Source organism: Bidens hawaiensis, unplaced genomic scaffold (assembly GCF_021521415.1).
Source record: "Bidens hawaiensis isolate Kalapana, Puna unplaced genomic scaffold, B.hawaiensis_p1.1 tig00038620_1, whole genome shotgun sequence".
Lineage (NCBI taxonomy): Eukaryota > Viridiplantae > Streptophyta > Magnoliopsida > Asterales > Asteraceae > Bidens > Bidens hawaiensis.
Window position 1 is genome coordinate 110,402 of NW_027496788.1, and position 24,148 is coordinate 134,549.

General features: G+C 36.3%; 1 protein-coding gene across 2 annotated transcripts in view; it reads right to left on the reverse strand.

The window, feature by feature from the left end:
• Positions 1 to 6,763: 6,763 nt before the first annotated feature.
• The window catches only part of LOC143590511 (glycosyltransferase BC10-like), a 40,517-nt gene continuing 23,132 nt past the window's right edge, over positions 6,764 to 24,148 (reverse strand). Inside the window, exons 9-10 of one of the 2 annotated variants that reach the window (XM_077070968.1) lie at positions 7,096 to 7,134; positions 6,764 to 7,004 (exon numbers count right to left, since the gene is read on the reverse strand). In XM_077070968.1, the coding sequence (XP_076927083.1) occupies positions 6,873 to 7,004; positions 7,096 to 7,134 (171 nt within the window). In that variant the 3' untranslated portion in view covers positions 6,764 to 6,872. The remainder of the gene's footprint in view (positions 7,005 to 7,095; positions 7,135 to 24,148) is intronic. The other variant, XM_077070967.1, reaches the window with a different exon arrangement.

Consider the following 24,148-nt stretch of genomic DNA (forward strand, 5'->3'; position numbering starts at 1 on the left):
TTGTTATGGTTTTATGAACTAGTAAAAGGTTTAATTATGTTGAGTTGATGCGTATGTGTGCTTGAGGTTGTTTAATTAACTTTTATTATTCCATAGTTGCCTTGATTATTGTTTGTCATTATGATAGGTTGCTATTAGGTCATCTACTTTGTGTTTTTGACTATTTTATAATTGATTTCGAATAAGATCACAGGAATAATATTATTTAATCACATAAACCTAAGCGTGCTGCTAACCTAAGTAGCTGTAAGGTGCTAGGTTATTGATAGGTCTTTGTTGATCAGGATTGCTAGATTTAGTCTTTGTAAGGAGTCCGTCTAGGTTTGATTGATTAACTTTGTCTATCGAGTCAATTGAATATGTTATACTGCCTTTGATTTCCGCGCTGTAAGGTAGGATTTCGTATAAAGGAACTAGTTTGTAATTAATTAGGCGACCGTAAGGAAACTTGATTTTTAATATTGGTGAGTGTTAAACCTTATTAGAAACACATAGGTGTCTTCTTGAGAAGGGTCAGGGGTCTTGTTCGGGTTTTCTTTTAAGCGTCTATTTTACGATCCCAGTTCCATAACTAAATATTTTCCCGGTTAATTGATAACTGAAACTTAGGGGATTCTAGCCTAGGTGGTTGCTTGTCATCGTTTGAATTAAGTCTAGGTTTAAGTCGTCTTTAAGTCTTAGTGATTAATTTAATATTAGTTTTTAGTAAACCCCTCAAACGAATATAAATTAATAAGTCGTGTTTGTAGTCGAGTCTAATTAGCTAATAAATGTAATTAGAGAGTCTCGTGGGCTCGATATCCGGACTTACTTAGCTTTACTAGAGTCGATCGGTTCACTTGACGGTTAGTAGTTTAGTCGAGTTTTAGAGAGTCTAGAGTATTACTTAGTGTTTATTTTTAATTAATTTAGTTAATAAATATTAAACTACTTTTAGCAAATCAAGTTTTTGGCGCCGTTGTCGGGGACTCTTGGCGATTGCGTTATTAGCTTTGATTAAACTTTCTTGCTATATGAGTGTTATTTTTATTTTGTTTGTTTTTGAGTCGTAGGAGTTAGGATAATATAGTTTAGTTTAATTGTTAATTTTATTTAGGAGTATTTTAGTAGGAGTCTACTTCGTGTTATTTTATTTTGAGTCATAGGAGTCTAATTGTCCGTGTCTTTTATTTATCTTGAGTCTCATAAATATGTGTGAGATTTATAGTGGACCCCATTTTACGCTTATATGTCCTCAATATGTGGGTTGTTTGTCACATTATTACACTATCCCTCCTGTGCAGTCCCAACAAAATTTTTGGCAGGGACCTCCTTCGTATTATTATGATGATTTGTATCAACAACCTCAGCATAATCAGGGTCAATTTGATGGTCAGTATTCTGATAACAACCTTGTTGAGAATTAATAGTTTGTCCGAGAGTAGTATGAAAAATTTAGAGAATATGATGGCTCAATATCTGGCTTCAGATTCCCAACAGAAGTTAGCCGAGCATGATCTCATCTTGAAAAATCGGCAGAACATTATTACAGATCTCCAACGTACATTAGAGAGCATTACTAGGAGATTGAATGAAGAAAATGAGGAAGAAAAGAGATTGAAGTTATTGGAGTATGTTGACGAGGCAAATGAGGGGATCACTCAAGTAACGAAGATGAAAATGGAAGATAAAGTCCCACCTCCGGTTCCACAGGTTACTATTGCTAATTACTGGAGTGACTCTGATGATGAGATAGAAGAAGAGTGGGCTGCTTATCAGAGGTCTTTAGTGAAGAAAGAAGAGATAGAGGAGGAAGTGGATTTGAGAGATTCACTTGATTTGATGTTTGGTGTTGAATAAGAGATAGAGGATGAAGTGGATTTGAGAGATTCATAGGAGTTAATGATTGGTGTTGAGGAAGAGGTTGAGAATAAGTTATGTGAGGAGGATGAGTTTTTGGATTTGGAGTTAGAAGGATTGCCTGAGTATGATGAGATAGGTGAGTTCGATTCGGAGGGTGACTTAGCATTTTTTGAATCCCTGCTAGAAGATATGGATGTGGTGGTAGTGGAAGACCTCCACAGCTGGCCTGTGGCACTATTTATAAATGTTGCTCATAAATCAAAACCATGGGAGAAGGCGAAGAGAAGAGCATCTGTGAATCGAAATAAGTTGCAAGTCAGAAGATGGTATACAGGAAAGAGGAAGCCATTGAAGTTCAAGAACGACCAGTCTTCTCGATACATGTCATGCATCCTGTTCATGCAAGGTAAGTTTAAATTTTGATGGTTTGACCCGTTAAAGATTTTTAAATCATTTTTCAATTCCACTGAGAAAAATTCAATGTTTAACAAGTACCCGGGTGGAACTGAACGGGGTGGATAGAGTCTAGATCAAAGAGAAACCTCCTGATTAAGTAGTTAACGGGTTAGAAAAATACTATAAACGGGTCCGTCTATTTATGACTATTACATTTCAATTTTCAATTATTTAATTAGAAGAAAATTCTGAAAATGCATTATTTTATGGAAAAACTATTTCTTTAATAGTATAGATAGAAGATAGATAATTAAACAAAAAATTTTTTTTAAGTAGTAGGTTTAAGAAGAAAAAAGTGGTTTTTAGGTGTCTGACAATGAACCGAATGGATTTTAGGCGTTCAGCCATCTGAAATGGCTGGATCGTGTTTATCTCTTCTAGTGGCGTTCCATGTAAGCGATTAGGTGTACATTTGTTGTGACTGGATTAGCCATCTGAGATCTGAGATGGCTGGATCCAAATTTATACCATTAAACACAATTTCACCACGTGGCAGCATAAGATGAAACCAGTCATCTGAGATAGCTGGATTGAACTTTGTATTTTCAATTATTGCAAGCTCACGGGTGTACTCCTTTGAAGATGCAAAGATGATTTGAAAGTCAATATGTAGTGTAAGTTGATGGTATGTGACATCTTTTAAACACTATACTTGCTATTTTCATGCAGAGTAAGTCGTAAGAGTGTATCCATTATACAAGAATAATTTTGATTCTACGAAAGAATAATGATACTCTTTCCCTGTATTTCTCAAGTTACTACCTCACATTAATAAATTTTTAATAACAATTTGCACTTATGGAATACATAAAGGATGAATAGATATGTAGGAAAAAGAATATTGGCATTCTTTTGTAGAATCAAAATACTTGTTGTATAATGGATAAACTTTCGTGATTTACTCTACATGATCTAGTCATAACAAATGGTTGATCTAGTCACAACAAATGTACACCTCGTCGATTACATGGAACGCCACTAGAAGAGATAAACGTGATCCAGCCATCGCAAATGGCTGGACACCTAAAATCCATTTGGTCCATTATCAGACACCTAGAAACCACTTTTTTATTCTTAAACCTACTACTTTGAAAAAAGAATCAATGTGTGGCTCCCCTTATTCCACGTCTTCTTTTGCTTATACCTGTATCTGTATTTTTTGCCACTGCCTCCTTGCTATAAACAATTAGAAAATATAACCACTATGGCCTACTTGTCAACATTGGTCTCTTAAATTCATTGACTTGTGACTTAGAGTTTGAAATTACGTCCAACAAACTGTTGTTTGACAAAACGATTGCATCTTTTTTATTTATTATGTATTGTGTTGTTTAATTGTAAATCAAGCCTAGACCCGTGGTTTATTTATTACTTTGGTTTCAATATGCGTTGTACTTCTGTGGTTGTTTTGAAAGCCTTGATAATAGATTAGGTCTTTGAATTTTGTTCATTTAAATATAAAACAAGACAAGACAAGTTGAAGATCAAGAAATGAAGACGACCAATAAGAAAGATAGAGGATATTAAAATAAATAGATTGTTTTAAAAGTAAAAGCAGATCTTTGAAACCATACAATTAAAATTGACTTTTTATTGGCAAACCTACATATTAACAAAACTCCATAATTTCAAGAGACTCGGGCTGTCACACGCCGTCTGGGGGGAAACCCAGGCGCGCGACGTGGTAATGGATAATCACAGCTATTGATTAACATTGTGATCCTACATGCGATGCGATGCTTGTATATGCCCACAAATTTCTTCCTGATTTTAATAACCTTAAAAACATACTTAAAAGTCAACATAATGTTGGTGAGTTCACAGGTTTTAAATGCATGTTTAAACCCGTTATTTTGAAAATGTTGAGTTTCAAATGTTTAAAATGTATAAAAGAAGTAATGATTTCTCAAATATATGCTTTCATGATTAAAACATTTATCAAAAGCTTATGTTTTCATGGCAAAAGCGTGCTTTAAAACTTGTTCATGTTTACGTAAATAAAACGTATTTTAAAAGTTACTTACGTCTTCGTGATTAAAATGTACATTAAAACATATTTATGAAGTTGAAAACTTTGTTCATTACGAGTGTGTTTTCCCGATGAAAACATTGTCCAAACAGTTTTTACGAACTTAAAAGCCCTTTTTGATATGTAACTGAATTTATGCACTGCAATATGATATATACGATAGCCTAAACAAGATCGATAATCCTCTGTAGACTAGCTAAGAATACAAATTAATATATGAGAATGAGCCTATAATCAAGCCTAAACCATGTTGTTTCATTGCCCGGTAACGTCCCACGGTAAATGTATTAGATTATATGCACCCATTAACATGTCGGTTAAAGCGACTAACCATGAGCGGGGGATCAATCCCGATAGTACTACCCACATATTCCTCGGCTAAACCCATAGTTAATGATTATAGAATGTATTGATCCAAAGATCTTAAGGGCCTTATGAATCTCATGCTCACATAAAGATTCTATATCTTGCTTACTTATTATCGTATTAAATAAGTTTATGTAAAGTATCAAATAAGTTTATGCTATGTTATGAAATAAGTTTATGTAAAGTTATAAAATATGTTTATGCAAAGTTACTAAATAAGTTTATGAAACATAGTCAAATAATTTCATGCAAAGTTATCAAATAAGTTTAGTATGTTTCTCCCCCTAGTTTGTAAAACAGTAAAAGAGAAAAGGAGCCGTGAAACTCACCTTGTCGTCAGTGAGTGATGTTTAAGAACTATTGTTTGTGTTCATCCAACGGGCATCTATATTTTGCAAAATCCTATGATGAAGCTAGAAAAAAATAATATCTTGAAGTTGAACACTCCCACCAATTTTTAATTCTTGAATTACTCCTAACCCTTGGTTCATCCTTCTTGAACTTAAGCGCACCTTCTCATATTAACTTGTCTAAAGGTTGAAATATTATTATAAAAATGTTGTTGATTTGCAAGAAGCAAAAAGAAAAATGATATAGGTGTGTGTTTGTTGAAAATCGAATCAAGGGGTGTTTTTGGTGTGCTCGGCTAGAAAGAAAACAAGTGAGGGAGGGTGATGTGAGGTAGTGGGGATTTTGTTTTGGATTGCTAGGGAGTATGGTGGTATGATTTTAAGTAGTCTTAAGTTTCTTTATATAATACTACTTAGAGATAAGATGTTAGTGTGTGTGGATACCGAAATTTTGAAAGAGTTTTAAGATGGCTCGTTTTCAAGGTGGTGAGAGTCTGAGAGAGGAAGGGTCTAAACACACTTTATGTTAGTTGACTTATTTTCTAAATCCATTTTTGTATAATGGCTTATTTTAGCATGGTTAGACATAGGAATACTTAAAGACAAACCTTTCCATCCCTTTTATCACTAATTGTGAAAATGTTGGAGCTTGCTCATGGATGGATGCATGTCATCGATGTGGACATGTATCACATGGGGGAGTCAAAGTAATTTGTTGGTTAGTGTAAGACTTTAGGATTATTTTAAGACCATTTAATCTTATCATATCCTTTTATATCTAGTTTCGGATATGTATCTAATTAGTTATTATATTCTAGTGAAAACAAAGCTTGATCATAATCTTACAATACTCATTGGCGTTTAATACAATCATAAAAAGTTTTACTAATTTTTCAATTAGTCGTCTTATTGGACTCATTTACACAAGTCTGTTTACTAAATATAAAGTATTGTTACGCTTTGGGCAAGATTCTGAGTCATTATTTATATACGTATATATAAATATATTGTGTCATTTTTCCTTTGACATATAACAATATTTTTTTTTATTCAAAATATAGTATCACCAATCGTCATGTTGGGTGTTTGTGAGCATGACGTAGTAATCCATATAATCACCTAGCGTGTAAGATACATGCGAACGTAATTTCTTAGACTTTTGATGATTTAATGAATATGTATCTAATCTGGGGCATTTATTAATGTCATTATGTCTAATTATTGTTTATAAATTGTACGGATATTGCGAGTTGTCACACGGGCCGTTCTGTAATGACTGATATTTTAAGTTTTGGTTGGATGTATATGATATTTTCTAAGTTTATAAGGGCATATACGAAGTTCCTAGTTTAAAATCTTTAATATTTGATTGGACTCTTTTTCATGCAAATGGCAAAGTACGATGTTTTATTACAGTACTACCCCCCCCCCCCCCCAAAAAAAAAAAAAGAAAAGAATTGGTCCACTAATAAAGTTGTATGACAATAACCAAAAGATTGTAGACGTTAATCTCACTTGAGGCATGAAATTATGCATTTTACGATAAAAATTTCTCTGAGAAACCAAGATAAGAAAACATGTCTTATTAATAAAAAAAATATATAAATCATTACAAAATAGACAGCTAAAAGATTGAACCCATAATAAATGATACAAATATTGCAAGAAAAAAAAAAAGTAGACTCATAAAAAATTCTAGTTATACATCTTCACTATGAACTTAAATCTCCCCAAATGTACTCAACCCGTGCAATGTCCAAGCCTAACTGTAAACTTTACAACAATGTCAAAATGGGTTTGACCAAACCAAAGAATGAAAGGTAAGAATATTATGTTTTTGTTGTATAGTTTGAGAAAAGATCTATCATGCTATCTAGAGTCTCAGGTAAGAATTTTCTTGCAAATAAGTAACAAGGCCGGTTCATCCCGTTCCACATGCAAGGGATGATCGTGGTTTCTGGCTGCATAATCAACGAATGTCTGTTTTAGATTTACGATCATAAAATAGCCATAAAAAATGGAAAAAAATAATAATGAGACAAATGTGCATACCCTTTCTTCACTTGTAGCATGAACACTTTCGGTAATTGACTACAAATGTAAAGAATTAAAATATATAAGTCAAGTTTATTAAACTAAGAGTGTGTTTGGGATTGCTTATTTAACCTCCTTATAACTTATTTAACTTTTCTAAAAAGTTAATAAGTTGTTTGACAAACTCATAAGGACTTTTGGACTTTTGATTTTTATAAGTTAACAAGTCCTTTTTATCAAAAGTCCTGTTGGACTTGATAAGCAGTCTCAAACACAGCCTAACAATGTGTATGTTTGATACACGTCGAAAAAGTCAGGTTACCGTTATATTTTTCTGAAGCTGTTCAGAAATATCTTTCTTCTCATATGAATTTGGATGCCATTTTTTTTCTGACCAGTTGGCAGGTAGTGCTCATCAGCATAACAATTTCGTCCATCTATACCAGGCTGAAAATATTTATATAATAACATATATTGAGATTATAAAAACAATGAATATATATATATATATATATGTATCACAATGTATATATTCTCACCTATTTAATACTACAGCTTGTGACAAAGGGAACAATTAAATAGTTTAATAGAATGATATAAGATATAGATCAGCATGTTCTTGTACGAATTCACCTAAATAAATAGTCAACAAAGCAACTGTCTGGTTTCCCACATGATATTTCAAGAAGGCAATGGGTGATACATCTATGTCAAACTTTGGATTCCATAATGTTTGCTGAGACAACTCTTTAGTGTGTCAGATTCTGTTTTCATGCTACCTTACATAAGTTCTTGATTGATTTAGGCTACTAACAGCAAATCTTTTCATAAAAAGGAAAAACATTTAAGATGAGAGAGCTTTATCACATTTATTCTGCTTTCTTATCAGCATGCCTCATTTTCCAAACATTGGTGCCTTAGCGTTATATGATCAGCATAGGTGTCACACCTCGATTTAGGGCTTAGGCGTGTGACTCTCAGTTGGTACATGTTTTATAAATATATCAAAGTTGCTGGTTTATTTTAGCGGAAGACTTTATTGAAAATATTAATTATTTCAAAAACTTTTTCGGATAATAATTACCCGAGTGTATAATTTGAAATTTATATTTAAACCGTTTATCATATTTAAATAATTAAAAACTGAGTCATCTTCTTGTAGCGAGCATCTAGCTCCTTGAGTTATTCTAATTCCTTGCTACTTGGTCTAAATCTGTTTCCTGAAATGTGGGGAAAAATACGTCAGCGATATGCTGGTGAATCGTTGACTTTAAAAGTATTTAACAAGAATTATAATACAAATATAGTTTTCTTGACATTTCTCAGCAGAAATATTTCTATTTCCGGTATTTGTAACACTGCCCTACACACACATAATTTCTCCGAGCCACGTAGCCCATACCAGAGAACTAGTTATGACTGTTTAACCCACGGCCACGTAGCCTTTGAATGTTAGGTTAAACAATTATGTTTGGATCCAGACACATGTGTATTCGGTCTGACTTTTTTTTATTCTCTAATTTGTATTATAACGTTTTGGAGATCACGTAATCTCATGTAACGTTTGACTGACTCTCTAAGATTGTCACACCTCGCCTTCAGGCCTAGGCGTGTGACTCACAGTTGGTACCACTTTTGTCAATTTATCAAAGTTTGCAGCGGAAAATGTTATTTTAAAATATTTACTTTCATAACATAGAGAATTAAATACAATTGTTTGTTTTACAAAATTACTTGTTTAAAAACAAGTTTAATATATATATGCCTCAATACAAAATTAGCTGAGCCACCAGCTGTAAACTATGCCTAGTGTTCTTCTATCTCCACTGGCATATCCATCATTATTCCTTACTCCTGGTTACCTGAAAACAGTTTCAAAATATGTCAGCTATATGCTGGTGAATACGCTGACTCAATAAAACATTTTCACAATTCGTAATGATACAACACCAATAGTGTTCAACGACTCAGTGGGTCTCAATCCCATCTCGTCGTAACTAAACATACGCACAAACCACATAATCAGACTTCACTCGCCCTAGAGACAGCCACTTGCCTCATGGTCAGTATGTCTGTAGTGTGCCCACTACAGTACATATATGTAAGGATCCAGACACATGTGTATTTTAGTCTGAGTGTTTAATACTACTTTGTATCAAAACGTTTTATAGGATTTGAACCAACCCTTATGCAAAAATTTCCATAACTCTTTTACATATGGATAACAGTCTTTAAAGAGTAAATATCTTTTCAAAATATACGGTACATAGACGTATTCACGTCATAAAACATTTCACACTATAAAATGGTTTGGACGTATTTACCTTTTGTTGATTTCAAGATTTCTTACCAACAAATGTTTGATCTTTATCTCGGACCTATAGTACGAGGATAACATTCTATAAATAACTAGATCAAAAATCTAGCTATAGACCTTAAGTCTATTTGCATAATCTTTACCTTGATATTCATTTCATTTTATAAAACCTTTATATACTACGTTTCTTTATCATGAAGAAACGTATATATATCCCATTTCTTTAATCATAAGAAATATCTTTATAATAATGAATAATATTTTATTCATAACCTTATTTTATAAAAGCTACATTTCAGTTATTACCTGATTAAGGTATAGACTATACCCTCGACTAGGGTCTAAGCCATATGTAATAAAATAATCGGGCAGAACCCCTACCTTGAATTGCTTAAACTTCACGTTGGCAGCACTCCTACTTACACGTACTTCTAGACAACAAGTGTGTCGAGAATGACGGGACTTTGGCACGAAAATCGAGGAAAAGTGTGATATGAGATGTGGGGTGATGTGATAGGAACTTTATCCCATGGCCGGCTATTTATAGGCAAAAATTCGTGCATCTTCGCGTATCGCAAAGGACAAATGTAGCCGCAATTACTATTATATTCCTTCGCGTATCGCGAAGTTGCTCAATAGCTTGGCTGAGTCAACCCGTAGACCTGCCACATGTCAGCACCAGGTGAGATTACTTCATGCATCTTCGCATATCACGAAGATGCTTCGCGTATCGCGAAGGTGCTAAATTTTCATTTTCTGTTCCTGGTCTTTGATAGCTTGTCATATCTTGATCATAGTTCAAAAATACTAAAGCGGCTCGCGGCGATGCGAGCATGCGAAGTGCAAATTGCGCCATCAAAACGCCACATTACGCCCAAGTCCATGTCCGTGTCCGTATCCATGCGCGTCGGGTGTTTCGCACCCTCCGCTAGGACTAGTGAGAGTGGTTAGCCATACAAGAACATTACCATTGAAAACTCCTTCCTTATAAAGTGTTCTCATTTCTTTCCCACTTTCCATGTGGGATGGAGTTTCCATACTTATTTCCTTAGCATAACATGCCTTTATTTCTTTACTTTATTTTTCCCATTATTTCTCTCATAAATATTTTTAGTCCTTTTATTTTATTAAGTTGTCAAATTTGGATCAAAATTTTGTGGGTGTTACATCCTCCCCACCTTGGAATGAATCTCGTCCTCGAGATTCGCTAAAACAGATGTGGATATTTCTTTCTCATTTCCGATTCTAATTCCCAAGTAAATTCTGGTCCTCATTAGGAGTTCCACCTTATTTTGACTAACTTTAGCTTTCGTCGTTTAAGTCTCTTAACTTGAAAATCTTCAACTTGTAGAGGTTGTTCTACAAATTTTAGATTTTCGTTGATTTCAATATCCTTTAAAGGCATAGCTAAAGTTTCGTCAGCCAGACACTTTCGTAAGTTGAAAACATGAAATACATCATGTATGCCTTTCATTTCTTCTGGCAATCGTAAGCGATAAGCTACAGTACCGATTCGTTTTAACACTTCAAATGGTCCCACAAAACGTGGACTTAATTTTCCTTTCTTACCGAATCGTACAACACCTTTCTATGGTGAAACTTTTAATAAAATTTTATCGCCTACTTGAAATTCTAACGGCTTACGGCGAACATCAACATAATTCTTTTGTCGATCTCTTGCCATTTTAAATCGTTCACGGATTTGTAATATCTTATCTGTTGTTTCTTGGACTATCTTAGGTCCAGAAATTTGATTATCTCCAGTTTCAGACCAACACACCGGCGTTCTACATTTCCGTCCATACAATGCTTCAAATGGTGCAGCCTGAATACTCATGTGATAACTATTATTGTACGAGAATTCCATCAAAGGAAGATGATCATCCCAACTTCCTCCTAGATCAATCACACAGGCTCGGAGCATATCTTCAAGCGTTTGAATTGTTCTCTCACTCCGCCCATCAGTTTGAGGATGATAAGCAATGCTAAGATTTACTTGAGTTTCTAACGCTTGTTGGAAACTTTTCCAAAAATGAGAAGTAAATCTACTATCCCGATCAGATATGATAGATAATGGCACACCATGTAATGACACTATATTGTTCACATATATCCGTGCCAATCTATCCATAGAGTAAGATTCATTGATAGGTATGAAATGAGCAGACGTAGTTAACCTATCGATGATTACCCAAATAGCATTATGCTGTCGGGTAGTCCTAGGGAGTTTTGTAATAATATCCATTGTTATCATCTCCCATTTCCAAACAGGTAGTTCAGGTTGTTGTAGCAAACCTGAAAGTTTCTGATGCTCAACCTTAACTTGCAAACAAGTTAAACATTTGTCTACGTATAGGGCAATATCCTTTTTCATCTCGTTCCACCAATAGTTAGGCTTAAGATTCTGATACATTTTATCACTACCAGGATGCATCATATACTTTGATCGATGAGCTTCACTCATAATCCTTTCACGTAAATCATCAATCTTTGGTACCCAGATTCTGTTTCCAAGTCTGAGTACATAATCATCTCCTTTAACTTAAGAGTCGATTGTACCATTAAGCTTTTCTTCGAAGATTTGGTTTTCTTCTATTGCTTTCTTTTGAGCCTCCTCGATTTGTTCAATTAAATCTATTTGTAGTTCCAGTCTTAAGGCTCTAACCCTCTTGGGTTTTTCATGTTCTTTGCGACTCAATGCGTCAGCTACTACATTTGCTTTTCCTTCATGATAGATGATTTCACAGTCATAATCATTTAGGGTTTCCATCCATCTTCTTTGACGCATATTAAGTTCCTTTTGTTTAAAAATGTGTTTTAAGCTTTTATGATCAGTGTACACAATAAATTTAACTCCATATAAATAGTGTCTCCATAACTTCAAGGCAAAAATTATGGCACAATTCTAGATCATGAGTTGTGTAATTCTTTTCGTGTACTTTCAATTGTCGAGAAGCATAAGCTATTACTTTATTTCGTTGCATTAGTACACAACCCATACCCGAATGAGATGCATCACTAAATACCACAAAATCTTCTGTACCTTCTGGCAAGGCTAGTATAGGTGCATTAGTAAGCTTTTGTTTGAGTAAGTCAAATGCTTCTTGTTGTTTGGTTCCCCATTCATACTTAACATTCTTTTGAGTTAAAGAGGTTAAGGTAATAGATATACGGGAGAAATTCTCAATGAATCTTCTATAGTATCCGGCCAATCCTAAGAAACTTCGAACTTCAGTTGGCGATCTAGGAATTTCCCATTTTGCTATTGCTTCAATCTTGGCGGGATCCACTTGAATTTCATTTGTATTGATAACATGACCAAGAAATTGTACCTCACGAAGCTAGAATTCACACTTAGAAAATTTAGCATACAATTTCTCATTTCGATGTAGTTCAAGCAAAATCCTGAGATGAACCTTATGATCCTCTTCCGATTTAGAATAAATAAGTATATCGTCGATGAACACGATTACAAATTTATCTAAATAAGGCTTACAAATTCTGTTCATCATATCCATGAATGCTGCGGGAGCATTTGTAAGTCCAAATGGCATAAATATGAATTCAAAATGTCCATATCTGGCTCTAAAAGCAGTCTTTGGAATATCTTCTTCTTGGACTTTTAATTGATGATAACCTGAATGTAAATCGATCTTTGAGAAACAACTTGCTCCTTGTAGTTGGTCAAACAGATCATCGATTCTTGGGAGCGGATACTTATTCTTGATTGTTACTTTGTTTAGTTCACGATAATCGATGCACATTCTCATCGAGCCGTCCTTCTTCTTCAAAAATAAGATCGGAGCTCCCCAAGGTAAAGAACTTGGTCTTATAAATCCTTTCTCTAACAGTTCATCTAACTGTTTCTTTAATTCTTTCATTTCCGTTGGAGCTAGTCTATACGGGGACTTAGCTATTGGAGCGGTTCCAGGTACTAAGTCTATTCTAAATTCAACATCACGCTCCAGTGGTAATCCCGGTAATTCTTCTGGGAAAACGTCAGAAAATTCTGAAACAATTGGTACATCTTCCAATTTCTTTTCTTTAGGTTCTTCTGTCACATACACCATGAATGCCAAACAACCTTTACGTAGACATTTATTAGCTTTAATCATCGAGATTAAGCTAACATGACCTCCATCTTTGTCTCCGGCTATTTGAATTGTCTTCCCGTTTGCACGAATTTCAATTGTATTCTTATCACATAAAATACAGGCTTGATTATCAGATAACCAGTCCATACCTAAGACAATATCAAAGCCTGCCAATGTCATGGGTAACAGCTGGACAGGTATGACATGTCCTGCTAATAGAATTTTACCCTTGTTCAATACTTCAGATATTCTAACTTGATTACCGTCGGCCGTTTCTACCATGAGGGATTTGTCTAACTTAACTAAGGGTTCATTTAATAGGCTATAAAATTTCTTATCTATAAAACTTTGGTTTGCACCCGAGTCAAACAAAACTCTAGCATAAATATTATTAACGAGAAACGTACCGGTTATGACTTCCGGCATCTCAGCTGCCTTCTCGGTGTTGAGCACAAAAACACGTGCATTTCCTTTCCTACCTTCATTCTTGTTGCCACTACCACTTGCACCATCTCCTCCAATTTTCTTCTTCGGACATTCATTTTGAAAATGTCCTATTTCACCATAACCATAACAAGCAATCTTATTTTTCCAGCAATTGGTTGTTGCATGACCCACTTGTTTACAGTTAGTATAGGTAAGTGACTGATTGAACCTGCACCTTCCAAAGTGTCTTCGGTTGCATATCTTACACAACGGGATTGGTGATTGGGAATTCTTTTTCTCTTCACGATATTGTTTCTTATTGTCCCTTTCATTTTTCTTAAACACAACATCCTTCTTGAAGGCATTTTCTTTCTTTTCTTCTTCACGAGTTCTGATCAACCCGTTCATCATGTATCCAGCCAACTCCATGGCTGAATCGATAGTTTGAGGTAGAGACGATCTGACCATGTCTCTAATCTCTTTTGGCAAACCCCAGATATAACGAGTGACTTTGTTATTTCCCGGCGTTACAAAATGTGGTACTGTCCTAAAATACTCCAAGAACTTAGTATTATAGTCCTTGAGGTTTGTCCCAACAACTCTATGATTTAAGAACTTGATTTGAATTTCATCTTTTTCATTCATTGGGCAAAACTTCCTGATTATGAGCTCCTTAAATTCTTTCCAACTCAACTTATACATGTTTAGTCTACCCTTAGCTTGTATAAGGATATTCCACCATTGCAGAGCTTCGCCTTTGAACGATTGGGAGGAATACTTAATTGCTTCTTCCTCGGAACACTTACTAATGACATTGATGGCTTCTATTTCTTCAAGCCATCCCAATGCAGCAATAACACCATCGCTTCCTTTGAAATCTTTGGGCTTAAATGTCTGGTATGTCTTATAACTACAACATTTCTTAGTCTTTTGTTTCTTGGTTTTCTTCTCCTCATAATCACTATCAACATTAGAGCTGACATGTTCTTCTTCTTCTTCTTCTTCTTCTTCTTCTTCTCTCTTAGACTTGTTAGATTTCTCATTGCTCGATGTTTCCTTCTTCCTCATAGTCTCGAGAATAGCTGGAAAAGCTTCGGCAATTCCTCTTGCGATCAGTTCTTGCATATCTTCTTTTCTCATGAATTGATCACCAATAGGAGGGGTAGCATTCACTTCTTGATTTTCGACAACTTGGTTTTCGACATTTTTCTTTAGTCTCCCTCTCGTATTCCTTGAGGGTCCACTATTGACTTCGATGTTTGAGTTTCCTCTTTTCGACATTCTATAGACGAGAAACAGGAGGTAACTATTAGTTACTATCTCTAGGAATTTTCCAATGGCATATATATCTTATCCGTACTTTCATGCACTTAAATTGGTTAAAGCCTAAGTACTTTTCTCAAATACTTAATTCGCTAAAACCGATGGCTCTAATACCAACCTGTCACATCCGCCTTCGGGCCTAGGCGTGTGACTCACAGTTTGTACCACTTTTGTCAATTTATCAAAGTTTGCAGCGGAAAATGTTATTTAAAAATATTTACTTTCATAACATAGAGAATTAAATACCCTTATTTGTTTTACAAAATTACTTGTTTAAAAACAAGTTTAATATATATATATATATATATATATATATATATATATATGTCTCAATACAAAATTAGCTGAGCCACCAGCTATAAACTATGCCTAGTGTTCTTCTATCTCCACTGGCATATCCGTCACTATTCCTTAATCCTGGTTACCTGAAAACAGTTTCAAAATACGTCAGCTATATGCTGGTGAATACGCTGACTCAATAAAACATTTTCACAACTCGTAATGATACAACACCAATAGTGTTCAACGACTCAGTGGGTCTCAATCCCATCTCGTCGTAACTAAACATACGCACAAACCACATAATCAGACTTCACTCGCCCTAGAGACAGTCACTTGCCTCATGGTCAATATGTCTGTGGTGTGCCCACTATAGTACATATATGTAAGGATCTAGATACATGTGTATTTTAGTCTGAGTGTTTAGTACTACCTTGTATCAAAACGTTTTAGAGGATTTGAACCAACCCTCATGCAAAAATTTCCATAACTCTTTTACATATGGATAACAGTCCATAGTTTTAAAGAGTAAATATCTTTTCAAAATATACAGTACATAGATGTATTCATGTTATAAAACATTTCACACTATAAAATGGTTTGGACGTATTCACCCTTTGTTGATTTTAAGATTTCTCACCAACAAATGTCTGATCTTTATCTCGGACCTATAGTACGAGAATAATAATCTATAAATAACTAGATCAAAAATCTAGCTATAGACCTTAAATCTATTTGCATAACCTTTACCTTGATATTCATTTCATTTTATAAAACCTTTATATACTACGTTTCTTTATCATGAAGAAACGTACATATATCCCATTTCTTTATTCATAAGAAATATCTTTATAATAAAGAATAATATTTTATTCCTAACCTTATCTTATGAAAGCTACATTTCACTTATTAACTGATCAAGGTATAGACTATACCCTCGACTAGGGTCTAAGCCATATATAATAAAAAAATCGGGCAGAACCCCTACCTTGAATTGCTTAAACTTCACGTTGGCAACACTCCTCCTTACACGTACTTCTAGACAACAAGTGTGTCGGGAATGACGGGACTTTGACATGAAAATCGAGGTAAAGTGTGATATGAGATGTGGGGTGATGTGATAGGAACTTTATCCCATGGCCGGCTATTTATAGACAAAAATTCGTGCATCTTCGCGTATCGCGAAGGACAAATGTAGCCGGAATTAATATTATATTCCTTCGCGTATCGCGAAGGATTCTTCGCGTATCGCGAACTTGCTCAATAGCTTGGCTGAGTCAACCCGTAGACCTGCCACGTGTCAGCACGCGAATGTGCTAAATTTTCATTTTCAGTCCCTGGTCTTTGATAGCTTGTCATATTTTGATCATAGTTCAAAAATACGCGATGCGAGCGTGCGAAGTGCAAAGTGCGCCAACAAAACGCCACATTACGCCCATCGCCCGAGTCTGTGTCTGAGTCCGAGTCCGTGTCCGTGCGCGTCGGGTGCTTCGCACCCTTCGCTAGGACTAGTGAGAGTGATTAGCCATAAAAAACATTACCATGGAAAACTCCTTACTTATAAAGTGTTCTCATTTCTTTCTCACTTTCCATGTGGGATGGAGTTTCCATACTTATTTTCTTAGCATAAAATGCCTTTATTTATTTACTTTATTTTTCCCATTACTTCTCTCATAAATATTTTTAGTCCTTTTATTTTATAAAGTTGTCAAATTTGGATCAAAATTTTGTGGGTGTTACAAAGATAAACAACCTACTTTTATTATATAGTATAAATTTGTTTTGACTGTTACATAACAAAACGAGTTCGTGACACTATGTTATATATTAACACACTTTCAAACAATAACTTGCTTGTGTTGATCACGCTTTACAATATCAATACGAGTTCATGATGAGTTTATTTTTCTTCTTTTAACGCGTGCATCTTCATCCCCGCAACGCGGGCTAAAAAAACTAGTATATATATAATTTTGGGAGGTATGATGCTTCAAGGATTGTATCATGTGCAGATGTGCTTCTCAAATTGTACCATGTATTTCTCTCTCACCCACTACTACACACATGTCTTTTTTTATTACATTAAGAGTCTGTTTGGTATGAGGTAAGGAATGGACGACGGAATGGAATAGACGTGGTAATGGAATGGACAAAGGAATAGAATGGGTTATTACCATTCCAATGAGATGTTTGGTTACTACATTGGAATGCAATGAATGATTACTTTGCATTTTTTGGTAGGTAGAAAAAAAGAAAAAATAAAACTAAAATGGTAGTGATTGGCGGACTGGCGGTGGTGGTGGGAGGTAGGTGGCGGTCGTGGCATTGGTGGGCGGTGAAGGTGGTTGGTGGTGAGCGACGGAGATAATGGTGGTTGAAGGTGGGTGGTGGGTGGTGGTGGTGTTGGGGCTAGGTGGTGTCGGTAACAGTGGAGGTGGCAAGCGGTGGTGGCAGTGGCGGGCGGTGGTGACTGTGGGCGACGGGTGGTGCTGGTGAGGGGCGGGGGCAATGGATAATGGTGGCGGCGGGCGGGTGGCGGTGGTCGGTGGCTGGCACTGATGGCAACGGTTGGTGGCGATGGTGGCGGTAACAGCGGTAGTGGACGACAATGGTGGTGGTTGGTGGCGGCGATGGTGGGTGGCTGGCACTGATGGCAACGGTTGGTGGCGGTAATAGCGGCGGTGGACGACAATGGTGGTGGTTAGTGGCGACGGCGGTGGTGGTTGATGGTGGTGAGTGGTGGAGTGGTGGGAGGGTGATGTAGGGTGAAAGGGGGAATAGAATGAAAAAAAACATGGGGTATGGATAGAATGAAATTGGGGTATTTTAGAGGGAATGGAATAAACTAGGTAATGGGTTATTCTATTCCTTCGATCAACCAAACACACTTTTCTTCATTCCCTCACAATGAGTCATTCCATTCCGTCCTCCATTTCTACATACCAAACGCTACCTAATCGTTTTCTTTTTTTTTTTTTGGTAATTTTTTATTGTGTTAGTATTATATTTACCTTTAAGAATACACAATTTGTTTAGTTCCGTTACCTTTAAATATGGTTGTTGGAAAGTAAATAATAGTTATAGTTGTACCACCAGGCTATAAAGAGAAGCATGCCTTCCCTCTCCATCATCAACAAACACACACATCTTCTCTCCCTTTTTAAATCTAGAAACAAATGGATGATTAACGGTGGACAGGCAGTTCCACCAGACGTGTAGGTAACAATTTTAAATTCTAGCTAATTAGTGTTTCTTCTTCTACTTTCTTAAACCTTGAAAACTTATTAACATCATCATATGTTTTGTTTTGTTGTTCTAATTAGGCCAAACAGTTGAGAAGCTTCTACACACTATTGTTTTTTACTTAGGGTTGATGTTCTTAAGGACCCTACTTACAAAGATGTCATCATCCCCTTACTCTTCTGCTTTGCAATATCATTTCTCGGCGAGAGGTCGTCTTGAGGAACTATATCAACTCCCAACAAAGGCCGAGACCTCATGGCATCTTCAACTTTATCACTCACTTCTTGGTCTACTCAACTCCCTCTTCCATTTTTCACCGTCATCGCCGTGTTTTACTTTACCCGTCATGCTCCAGCATCACCACCACCACCCCTCCCCTCACTCCCACCGCCATTCCCACGTATTCCCACCGTCGACAGCAGTCCACCACCATCACTCCACACTACCACCGCCACCAGCCCACCACCACCCTCACTCCCACCGCCGCCGGCAGCATCCCCACTCCACTGTCATCACTCGACAGCCCACCGCTATTCCCATGTACTCCCACTGCCGCCAGCAGTATACCCACTCCACCATCATCACTCCATGCTACCACCAGCCAGTGGCCGAGCCTAGAAATTTTTTCTATGGGTTTGATTTTTCGGTGCTTGGGGGGTCAAAGTTTTAGCACTCGTTCGGTAAGATAAATAAATTACAATATCACTATAATAAATGTGCATGGTCATCGTTAAGTAAAATATAAAGTCATTTAATTAAAAGGTATTACATATTATAATTTTTCTCTACATATTTTTATGTTTTGAAAATGATTTATAAAATCTAGAATCGTTATTTCAGAAAAGAACTCAGTTTTAATATTAGAAATGTAAGCATTATATATAGCCATCACTCATCTAATTATCTAAAATCTAAGAAATATTCGTCAATCGATTTGGATCGATTGAAGGCTTGAAGCTTGAATACCTCTTTATTTTCCACAATCTTGTCCTTGTTTTGCATCATAATTAGAATAAGATATATTACCTAATGTGTTTTCAGGTTTAAATAGTCTATACATTTAATTTGTGGTAGGTTGTCAAACATAACATACATAATAATATAAACAAACCATAGATAGTCAAACATAACATAATAAATAACTAACTTAACTTTTAATATTTGATTAGATTAATAACCATAAGATCGAGGTTTTCTTAACATGGATATAACCTGACACAATGGTAACAGGGAGGTATTGAAGGGCAAGATCATTCTTTTCTTATTATAAAATACATACAATCGACAATGATAAATAGAGGAGTCCAAAGCTAATTATGGAGAAAATACACAATAATCACAGGAGCATTTCCCTCCTTAATTGTAGCCTAATTGAGGATCCAGAATATTCTAACACCCCCCCTCAAGTTGTGTAGTGGGATCTCCAATACCCAACTTGCTTAATACCGATTCGAATGTTCTTGCCGTAACCGCCTTTGTGAGAATATCAGCTAACTGATCTTCAGATCTCACAAACGGGAGTTCTACAGTACCATCTTCAATTTTTTCTTTTATGAAATGCCTGTCTATTTCAACATGTTTTGTTCGGTCATGTTGGACAGGATTTTCTGAAATTTTAATTGCAGCTTTGTTGTCACACATCAATTGGATCGGAAGCTTTACTGGAAAATTAAGTTCCTTCATCAATTTTTTTACCCAAAGGATCTCTGTGATCCCTTTAACAATACCTCTGAATTCTGATTCTGCACTTGACAAAGATACAACTTTCTGTTTTTTACTTCTCCAAGTGACCAGGTTCCCTCCGACTAAGGTAAAAAACCCTGCAGTAGATCGTCTGTCATTTGGATTTCCACCCCAATCAGCATCGGTGAACGCCTTAACATCTAGGTGCCCATTCTTTTTGAACACTATACCTCTTCCCGGAGTACCCTTAAGATATCGTATTATCCTCATAACTGCTTCCATGTGTTCCGACTGAGGTTGATGCATGAATTGACTTACTACCCCAACAGCATAAGCAATGTCTGGTCTAGTATGGGCTAAGTAAATTAGCTTTCCTACCAGTCTTTGGTACCTCTCACGATCTACTAGCTCATCTTTTTCATCTATCTTTAGCTTGTGATTTACCATCATTGGAGTATCACTTGGTTTGCAGTCCACCATACCTGTTTCTGCCAATAAGTCTAAAATATATTTTCGTTGAGAGATGAAAATTCCTCCTTTAGATCGAAGAACCTCAATCCCAAGAAAATATTTTAGCCCTCCAAGATCCTTCATTTCAAACTCTGTAAAGAGGTTCTTTCGAAGCAAGGTGATTTCTTCCTCATCACTCCCTGTTATGATCATATCATCAACGTATATTATTAGACATGTAATTTTATCACCTCTTTTCTTGAAGAATAGGGTATGGTCAGCGTTACTCTGTTTGTACCCATATTGCTTCATAACCATCGTAAATCTCCCAAACCATGCACGTGGAGATTGTTTAAGCCCATACAACGCCTTCTTAAGTTTGCATACTTCATTTCGTTGAAATTCGCCAGAGAACTCAGGGGGTGCTTCCATGTATACCTCTTCCTTGAGATCTCCATGTAGAAATGCATTCTTGACATCAAATTGATGAAGCGGCCAATCTTTATTTGCTGCTACCGAGAATAACACCCTAATAGTATCAATTTTTGCAACTGGGGAAAAAGTTTCAGAGTAGTCAATGCCATATGTCTGCGTATACCCCTTAGCCACCAACCTTGCTTTATATCGTTCAACGGTTCCATCAGATTTATATTTAATAGAAAAAACCCACCTACAACCAACAGGCTTCTTTCCTGCAGGTAACACACACTTTTCCCACGTGCCATTTTTTATAAGAGCTTCCATTTCTGTATTCATAGCATCTTGCCATTCGACTTTCTTACTTGCCTCTTGAACTGTCTTTGGGATATTCTCAGAGAGGAGGATGGCAGAGAATGCTTTTGCATTATCTGCAACTCCCTCTCTGCCTCCATTCACCGGGTACTTTGAAGTTCGAGATACATGTTCTGGAGAATATCGATTCGGTGGAACGCCTCTATTTATCCTCGGAGGCAGAACACGAGTCGGTGGTTCTTCTGACTGCATTTCTGGACTTGAAATATCATTATGACTTGTAACATCATCAAAATTGGACAAGAAAATATTATTTACCTCTTGTTGGACATTGTCCGAAGTAGATTCATTGGTTGTGTGTACTGGTTCGTCAGCCCCTTCTATGTTGGTTGGGAGGGACTCGGTGGCGCCATCTACAGGCTCTGTTAGAACAGTTTCAGAACAACTTAGAGTGTTTAACCAATCTAGAGATTCCCTAAGTTTCTCCCCCTGAACGCTAGATTGGTTGTTGAAATAAAATTCAGATTCGGAGAAGTCATAATCCATAGTGACATGAATACGACGTGTGATAGGATTATAACAACGATACCCCTTTTGATGAGTAGCATATCCTACAAACACACATTTTTCTGCGCATGGGTCAAATTTGTTCCTATTGTTCTTAGGAATGTGAACAAATACTATGCATCCAAAAACACGTGGTGGTAGGGTTAGAATAGAAGGGATAGTGACTTGACTTCCTAGAGTTTGTAAAGGGGTTTTATGTTCCAAAATTTGTGTAGGTAGACGATTAAGTAGATAAACGGATGTAGCTATTGCTTCTGGCCAAAAAGACTGAGGAACTTGAGATTCGATCATCATAGCACGACTTTTCTCAAGTAGAATTCGATTTTTCCGTTCAACGACACCATTTTGTTGTGGTGTGTTAGGACATGTAGTTTGATGAATAAGGCCATTTTTTTCACAAAAACTTTGCATAGACTGATTTATAAATTCTCCACCATTATCAGAGCGAAGAATCTGTATTTTTTTCTTAAACTGGGTTTGAACCATTTCATAAAATGCAAAGAATTTTTTAGGAACCTCTGATTTATGTTTCAGAAAGTATATCCAAGTCATTCGAGAACAATCATCAACAAATAGCACAAAATATTGAAATCGACTATTATTAGAGTTTGGAGCAGGACCCCAAACATCAGAATGTATCAATGAAAAAACCGACTTAACTCTAGTGTTACTTTGATCAAAAGGCACTCTATGATTTTTAGCAAGAACACAAGTTTCACACTTCATATCATGAGTGGATTTATTCAAAAAAAGACTCGGAAATAACAACTTAAGATACCCAAATGAAGGATGACCAAGACGACGATGCCATAACCAAAGTTGTCTATCAACTGTTCCGTGAGCAAGCATGGCATGTCCCTGGTGAGTCACCTCGTCAACATAGTAGAGACCTCCTTGCTCAGTACCACGCCCAATTATCTCCTTCGTAAGAATGTCCTGCAAAATGCAAAATGTTGGATACATTAGCACCACACAATTCAATTCTTTTGTAACATGGCTAATAGACAACAATTTTGAGGATAATGCAGGAATGTAGAGACAATTTTTCAGCTTCATTTTCTTAGAGAATTCAATTGAACCCCCTCCTTTGATCTCAACCCGTTCTCCACTAGCAGTTTCGATATAAGTTTTAGATGAGGATGACATATCTAAAAAATCTTTATAATCATACGTCATAGTGTCTGTAGCCCCGCAATCAAAAATCCATTCACTTAATTTTTTTGGATTAGAATTTGATGTATAACGAGCTCGACAGACTTTAGGTTCCAAATTAATGTTGCTAGGGGTATCCTTTTGGTCATTGTCAAAACAACAGGGTTTAAAGTATTTAGGGTTGAGAATGGAAGGACTTGGGGTGTAATTTCCACCAAGCCCTTTACCTGTTGCGTTTATTCCAGCAGCCACACCACCAAAACCAATTGCTTCATCCTGCCTTTTTGATGTCGCCGGTTCAACTTCGGCGTCTTGATTTCCGATGGCAGCCGCCCCTTTGCCTCGCGATTCTGTCTTTTCCCTGTGATTGTCTTCCCACCATTCGGGATAACCAACAAGTTTAAAGCACGTCTCCTTTGTATGCCTCTTCATCTTGCAGTGGCTACAATACAATTTTGCTTTATCTTCTTTTTCTTTATTCCGCTGCGATTCTGACCGGTTTTTCGGTTTTGCGGTTGATTCCCTTGCTGCCAGTCCAAGGCCGATTTCAGATGACCTGTCAATTTCAGAATTTACAGGTTTTAAAATGTTGATTCTTGCTATCTCTCGTCGTACCATAGCGTATGCGGCTTCAACCGTAGGGAGTGGGTCTCGTTTCAAGATGTCCCGCTTAATTGGTTCCAACTTGTCATCGATAGCTATCAATAGTTGGTAGAGTCTTTGTTCTTGAATTTTGTTGTTGTAGATCTGAATATCTTCAGGGTGTTTCATTGGGTTCGGCTCTCTTCTGTCAATGGTCATCCAA